The sequence below is a fragment of the Pundamilia nyererei genome, unplaced genomic scaffold (assembly GCF_000239375.1).
Source record: "Pundamilia nyererei isolate P.nyererei 1_Seehausen unplaced genomic scaffold, PunNye1.0 scaffold00310, whole genome shotgun sequence".
NCBI lineage: Eukaryota > Metazoa > Chordata > Actinopteri > Cichliformes > Cichlidae > Pundamilia > Pundamilia nyererei.
In genome coordinates, this window is record NW_005187711.1 from 346,252 (window position 1) to 354,100 (window position 7,849).

General features: G+C 38.9%; 2 protein-coding genes across 2 annotated transcripts in view; both read left to right on the forward strand.

The window, feature by feature from the left end:
* Positions 1-1,709: 1,709 nt before the first annotated feature.
* On the forward strand, positions 1,710-2,939 carry LOC102214953 (troponin I, fast skeletal muscle-like). Its single transcript, XM_013915477.1, has 4 exons — positions 1,710-1,811; positions 2,159-2,245; positions 2,540-2,726; positions 2,872-2,939. The coding sequence occupies exons 1-4, from the start codon at positions 1,710-1,712 to the stop codon at positions 2,937-2,939; spliced, it is 444 nt and encodes a 147-aa protein (XP_013770931.1).
* A 307-nt stretch (positions 2,940-3,246) lies between these two features.
* Positions 3,247-7,849, forward strand: part of aph1b (APH1B gamma secretase subunit) — a 6,823-nt gene continuing 2,220 nt past the window's right edge. Inside the window, exons 1-4 of the mRNA XM_005751427.1 lie at positions 3,247-3,523; positions 4,478-4,648; positions 5,026-5,099; positions 7,502-7,624. Of these exons, the coding sequence (XP_005751484.1) occupies positions 3,411-3,523; positions 4,478-4,648; positions 5,026-5,099; positions 7,502-7,624 (481 nt within the window). The 5' untranslated portion in view covers positions 3,247-3,410. The remainder of the gene's footprint in view (positions 3,524-4,477; positions 4,649-5,025; positions 5,100-7,501; positions 7,625-7,849) is intronic.

The following is a 7,849-nucleotide window of genomic DNA, read 5'->3' on the forward strand; positions in this document are numbered from 1 at the left end:
TGTGTGTGTGTGTGTGTGTGTGTGTGTGTGTGTGTGTGTGTGTGTGTGTGTGTGTGTGTGTGTGTTTTCTCTCCCTCCCATGATGCTCTCAGTGATTGTAAGCTTTTATTTTGAAGTTATTGTCACACCGTTTCACATCATTGCATTCAGTACAAGATATAGTAGGAAAGTATCTATATTCACAGCCAGACATTGTCAGCATTTTTGATTTATTGTGCCCATGTACAGATACAGATGTAATTGTTAATTCTAAACTGTGGAATAGTTGGCTGCTTACTGAGATTATTAAGTTCTACTGAAACTTTAAAAATGCCTCAAAGCCTGTTTTGGTTTCCTTTGTTTTTTTTGGTATCGTATAGTGAAAGTGACTTGTCTCTCTGTATGGATAACCATATTTTCTTGCTTGTGTGTAAGCTTTTAATTTGAAATGTAATGTGTATTTCCCTTTTTTCCAATTAAAGTCAAACATTGCCTTGCAGAAAACCTTTATAATCGGTGTATGCTGAGCAATCACAATTTAATTCACCTTCATTACAAAATATATAATGCCAACACGTTCTGGGATTAGGACTAAAGCTTCAAACTTTTTTATGTTGAACTTTTCGTGGCAGTTCAAAGTGATTTTACCTAAAACATGAAAGACCTTAAAAAAGGATCCCAAGGCAGGATTGAAAAGATACCTTTCAGTGGGATTTAACAGGGAATGGAAGCCAAACATGAGTTGAAATAAAAAGAAATGGATAAAACTAGAAAATAAAGGTTACAAAAATGAAATAATGATCTGATTCAGGTCATTTAAATGCGAAGGCAATGAGAAAAGTTTGATCTGTGATTATAAGTACTGAGGAAGTTTGTTCCTATAATGTGATATAAAAGATGTATAAATATATCACATAATGGCTCTGTGAAATGAACACAGATTTGGCAATATTAGTCAGATCAACATATTTAAATTTGGTATAAATATTAGTCATCATCAGAGATCATAAAGTGTAAAATATTCCCATGACCATTAGGGATATTGATGTGGAGATTCATTTTCTAAGGATGTCACAGCTCAGAGAAATGAAAGATACTCAGGTTAGACAGCCAACAGTGCAGGTATAGTATTAAAGCATTAACTAAATACTTATTGGAAATCAGTAATAACTTTGATATCAACTGTTTAAGTCATTAATGATATACTGTGTGAGTTTTGGCTCCTTTCTTCCTGTCTGTGCTCCAACAGGAGAGTGCGATGGCCAGGCTTCATTAAACATGAATTTGAATATTTTACTCAAATAGCCTCTGAAGTCATCAGATCATGTGATGGATGTGCAGCTGGCAACCGTGTGATGCTGTTATGTCCATTTGGACACAAATCTCTCCAGAATGTGTCCAGCACCTTGTTGAATCTCTGCCACGAATAATTAAACCAGTTCTGAAGGCAAAAAGGGGCTCAGACTCAGTGCTAGATAGGTGTACAGTGGGCAGTGAGTATATGTTTCCTTGAAAATTTATTTGAGGATGCAGTTTGGCTGTTCAGTAAAGGAAGCACCTCTTTATTGTAAACAAATCAAGGGAAAGGAAAGCACTAGCAGTAATGTGTTATTTAAGCACAGTGCATTTACAAACTCACCTGATCAAAACGGCCTGACTGTGTTTGATAGTCATCTTCTGCCATCTTCTCCTCCCTCTCTCAGAGCTTGGTGCTGCAAGTTGGCCAAAAAATGCTGGAAGAGGAAGCCCGAGAAGCTGAGAGGGAGAAAATGCAGTACTTGGAAGAGAATTGCACAGCCCTTTTCATTCCAGGCAGTATGCAGGATCTCCAGGTAAACCTACGGCACCTGGAGAATTTGTTCATGACTGATGATAAACTTAGCAGGCTTTTTGTTCACCTATGGAAGCTGTAGTTTGGTTTTAGAGGAGAAAGTATTTGTTCTGGTGCACTTGCCTTTAACATCCATAACATCACTGGAAAATGAAAGTGTGCAAGCTCTACTCTTCCTCTGTATCCATCCCCTACCCAGCAACTATAGAAAGTTGGAGATGATAGAAAACTTGCTTTGTAAGAAAAATGTTCAGGATAGTACACTGCTGTTAAGTGTGTCGTGTTTATGATTGAAAAAACAGACAAACAAATAAACTTTCTCACTCTTTCTATCTATCATAACTCCAGGAGCTGTGTTGCAAACTTCACAAGCAGATTGATTTGGTGGATGAGGAGCGATACAACATGGAGGTCAAAGTGGCAAAATCCAACAAGGTGTTGTATTCAGAAGCTTCTTCTGCCATTATAAAGTTATACAGTTATACAGTGCTTAACAAGGTTAATGGAACACCTCCCGATGTAAGGTTTATGCCACAGCTCCCCTAAAGTAACAGTATATGTAATTTCCAAAATCATTTTTCATTTTTTCTGTATTGGCAAGATCTTTAATCGAAGTGACATTTTTTTAGTTTAAAAATAATTTTTAAAAATTTATTCTAATTTATTCTAAAATGTTTGTTGTTGTTATTACCAAAACACATATGTCTGAACAACAGTGTTCTATGTCAGGTTGATGACCTTAAGTTGAAGATTCAGTATCTGAATGGGAGGTTTAAGAAGCCAGTCCTGAAAAAGGTGCGGATGTCAGCCGATGCCATGCTGGCTGGCCTGCTGGGCTCCAAACATAAAGTGTCCATGGACCTGAGAGCCAGCCTTAAGCAGGTTAAGAAGGAAGTGAAGGACGAGGTAGGTGCTTTTGATGTTATATTAGGCAGATGGAGCACATAGTAGCATCCTTCACTGAAAAAAATTAGGAAGATCAGAACGCAACATGAAAGGCTTCACTTTTTGTTACTGCTTTCCTTTGAATGTGTTTCTTAGGAGAAGCAAACGGGCGACTGGGGTAAAAAAAATCGAAGACAAAACTGGCATGGGTGGAAGAAAAAAGATGTTCGATACAGAGGCTTAAATGTCAGCATGTTTTTTTCTGCAGTTCACCAGTGCCAAGATTTGCCAGAAGTCACTTTTTAAATAAATAAAAAAGAATAAATCCAGTGGTGTTCTGATGTATTTAATGAACGTAATTTGACAAATGCAAACAGGCTGATAAAGAGCACAGTGTTCCGCATGCGTATAAATCGAGGTGAACTCGTTTTATGAATTCCAAGAGCAAGAAATGAGACAGAAGTGTTAAAAGGCAGCTGAAAAAATGTTTTCTAAATCCGTCCAGCTCATTATTAATAAAGTTTTTTTTTTTTGGTAGGGTTGTCGGTCACGTGAGGATACGACGTCACGAAAACCCTGTGATACACTGGTTGTGGAAGTAAATCAGTACTGGCAACAGAGGGCTGCTTTCTTTCTAATATTTCCAGATAAATACCTGTAAATAGAGCAAAACCAACCGCTTTAAGACGCTGAATTACCCTCCCTCAGAACCAAAATGACAGCGGCGGTGTTTTTCGGCTGCACCTTTATCGCCTTCGGCCCAGCCATCGCGTTGTTCCTGTTTACCATTGCCCGGGAGCCGCTGAGAGTCATTTTCCTCATAGCAGGGTGAGAGTTAAACATTCACTGGTCATAACGGACGGCAATTGACTTAAATATATAATAATTTGGTAATTACAGATGCTACTGCCACGTTATATTGAATAAATCCCAACCTTTAGACAGTGTTAGCTTACTAGCTAACCGATCGTTTCGTTTCTTAGCTGATGTGCTATCATTAGCTTCTATTCTCTGGTATTATGGTCTTACACTTTGCTGGTTTTTTTCTTTAGCCATACGTCACCACATTCCGATTTACACAGCTTCATAAATACACCGACCTTTTAAAGTTTTAAAGCCCCAGCAATGCCTGATATTAGTCACCCAAAGATAGGAAAGAGCTAGCTTAATGAGAGCCTGAGGGACTTTTATTAGTTTTGTTTCTTATGGATCTTGCAGATATTGGAGAATGCTGACGACTTATGTCAGTAAAAGGTGGCTGTATACACACACGTAGTTAGTTAGCACTATGGTGGATTGGCTTTTGAAATAATTCATTGCTATTGTAGTGTTATAGGGTTCAGATACGGTCTTGACCTAAGTGAGATATAAGCTTGTGATCATAATTGTGGTTGTTGATTGATAACATACATCTTACCGGTTAATTTGTAAAAGTGCCGTGACGTTACGTTTGTGTTCGTTGACACTTTGTCTCCTTGTTATGGTCAATTAATTCTTGCTATTTGAAGTAAAAGTAACTAAATAGTCCTCTGGTATCTCAAGATAATCCTGATTGTGCTATCACTTCGGTGCTGCTCCCCAGTTCCTCCTCAGTCTGGAAGTATTTTTTTCTTAACCCTCCCTTTACTTTCATTTAATTGGCTGACCCTCGCAAATAGAACTGTTGAAAAAATAAAGGAGTCAGGCTTCTGGGCTCACAGCAATGCTGGAATTGCTGTGAGCCCAGAAGCTTTGAGATAGCAGTGTGGGTAATATCTGTTTTCTTTGTTCTCATTCTTTCAGGGCATTTTTCTGGCTGGTGTCGCTGCTGTTCTCCTCCCTGGTGTGGTTCATCTCGGTTCAGATCAGTAATAAAGAGAGCGCGGCACAGCAGAAAGGCCTGCTCATCTTTGGCGTGGTGCTGTCTGTGCTCTTGCAGGAAACCTTCCGCTTCGCTTACTACAAGCTACTAAAGTAAGTGGCTGCCACCATGTTTAACTGTTTTATACTTTATATAGTGTGACTCCAGAGAACTGTTTCTTACTAGAAGAGCTGAAAGCCCATACTTCAACTTCCTCAACACGTATTCACTATTTATTATTTATTTAACTAAGAAATATTAAAGCATGACCTCTGAATTCTGCACTGTATCGTTGTTGTCCCTTGATGAGTGTCTGTCTCAGTTGTCTCAGTTTCACACTCTTCAGTGTGAACTTGTACAATTTTCATTGTTCATCTCAGATCATCTTCCACTAAATGACATACTTTCATAACTGACATATTTTCTATTCATGTTCTGTAGCACACAGTGAGACTCAGAACCAAAACTCTGTGTGTGTGTTTTCCTGCAGGAAAGCAAATGAAGGCCTCCTCACTCTCAGCCAGGAGGAGACCATGCCCATCTCCATCCGACAGCTGGCCTATGGTACACTTAGTCTGCACATCATCTTCTGTGCTTCATATCACCTACTGGTAGCATATTCATTCACCCACGATTCTGCCAGAAGACAGAACATTGAGCACTGGTTACCTCTTTACAACTTTGTCATTGTTTGTTTTTGGTTTTAAAACTCACTTTTGTACTATTCTGTAAAAACATTTTTTTAAATATACAAGAAACATTAGCATAAAAATGGCAAATTGCACTGTATGGACAAAAGCACTGGACCACATGCATATTATAGCTATAGGAGCTGCTCAGCCATATAGACCCATACCTTGAAGCTTCCAGCACAGTGTTTGTGCTGATGTCAATATCAGTGGTTTTAATGGGGAGGATTGGAGCTCTGCAATGCCACTTAGTGATCATAAAATATCTATGGGGAAATTTCACAAACAGACTATTTACAATGATCATATTCTACTACATTGCTACACTCTAGTTCAGTGAGCTCTTTAGAGTGACCCCTTGTTTCACAAACATTTGTAAAGCGAGACTTCATGGAAAGATGCTTGATTTTACACACCTGTATTCAGATGTTAAGAGGTGTGGATCGAAACCTTTGGCCGTATATCATATGAGCACAAACTGTGAAAGTGCTCATTCTTCCCCACTAGGCTCTAACAAAAGATGCTATCAAGTAGCATCAATAAATTTCTAAAGAAATTGTTAAAAATGAACATCTAGCACACTTTGGACATGATCTCTTATTTGCAGGTTGTTTAAATTTGCTTGTGGTTTACAGTAAACAATATTTTCTGTACAGTGGGGCTGTGTGATATGAACAAAATCTCATATCCCGATATAAGAATTCCACCGTCCTGATAACGATATAAATCACAAAAATGTAACATTTTCTGTAAATTCTGTGAATCTCGGGCAGCTCGACTTGCGGGAAGTGTTTCCAGCTGCGCGTCATGTAGCTGGAGTCGAGTGTTTTAACCGATGCATGAAACTATACATTTTTAGACATAAGTTGTAACGGCCGCCGTTTTCTTTGTATTTATTACACGGCGTGCTGCGGGGAAAAGCCTGTTCTAACGTTTGAGTCTAAGGTCTATTTTTTAGCACCTGGCGGCTCTTTTTTACTTCTCATCCATAAATAATCTGCTCTTTCACATGATTCAGTTTATTTTGAAAAATCTCAACAGGATCTCGAGCTTTATTGTAAAAGGTTTATGTGAAACATAAACAAGGGGACACGCGATGGTGCTACCGTCGTTGTTGCTAACGACAAAGCATTAAAACAGGCGCTTGTCCGTGCATAGTGTGGTTATATTAAATATAAGAGAAAGAGAGAACTTTAAGAAATGAATATAGCCACAACAGTGACCATCAAAACAATGAAAAAAATATTGCCGTAAACATTTTATTAGGCGACACCATGAAACAAACGATAGCGTAAAATCAAACGAAAGACGATATCGAACAGCCCTAGTGGTCCCTAGCTATAATGCAGTGCGCTGTTTCGTGGATTTTCTTTGGTGCAATTTTGCAGTTTTTTTTTTAAGCAGCACATTGTGTTCTGCATCCTGATTGGCCGTAGACCATTGTCAATCAATCTCCTCTGTGCTGTGTCTCCTGTACAGTACAGAATGTCTGCAGCTTGTCAAATTTACATAAATCTTTGATCGCTTGCAGTGTGACTCTGAAGTACTGTACTGTATGTTTGTAAATTTTCTCCCCAACAAACGCAACAATGTTAATGAAACGTTGTGCACCGTCAAAGGCACCTGTGGTAGCACCCAAAAGGCAGAGGAAGATGGTAACCATAGCACAAAAAGTTGGACTTCTGGACATGCTAAGGGAAGATAGAAGTTACCATATTTTTCGGACCATAAGGCACACTGCATTATGAGGTGCATTAAGTAAAACAAAACAGTCAGATAAGTCAAACTTTACTCAAGTCATTCTTCCACCATTGATTCATTAATGTTGAATTCTCTGGCAGCTGCTCTATTCCCATGTTCTGGACCTGAAACAGGGTTTGATCTTTGGTTTCATTCTACAATACTGGACTTATTTTTCTATGAAGGTTTGAATTTTGAGGGTGTTTAAACAAGAGAGAAAAATGTTCATGCCTGTCTGAGAAAACTGTCTAAAGTGTCTAGTGAGGAGTGTTACAGCCTTAAAACATCTATAATAATTGTGAAAAAAATGAAATTGGCTACTTTGTGGACTTCACCTATCGCGGGTTATTTTTACAATGTAATTCCTGTGATAAGGGACCATTCAATTCAATTCAATTCAATTTTATTTATATAGTGCCAAATCACAACATAAGTCGCCTCAAGGCCATTCATCTTGCATAGTGCCGAATTTGCTTTGGGATTAGCATCGCACAGTCTTTCTTATGTCTCAGCTGTCTTCTCATTCTTTTGTCTCAGTTTCAGGTCTCGGCTTCGGCTTCATGAGCGGAGCGTTCTCTGTGGTGAACATTCTGGCTGACTCAGCAGGGCCGGGGACTGTGGGGATCCATGGAGACTCGCAGCACTACTTCCTGTCCTCAGGTAACAATTAGCATGTACTTGTTTTTTGTTTGTTGTTTATTTTATTGTCAAAAACCTTTATGTTTCTGCCGTTGAGCAAGTCCATAGATTCGTAAAACCTTTTTCTTTCTTGTGTTCTCTTCACACACACACACACACACACACACACACACACACACACACACACACACACACACACACACACACACACACCAGATGAACTACTTCCACTGCTGGAACCAGAGT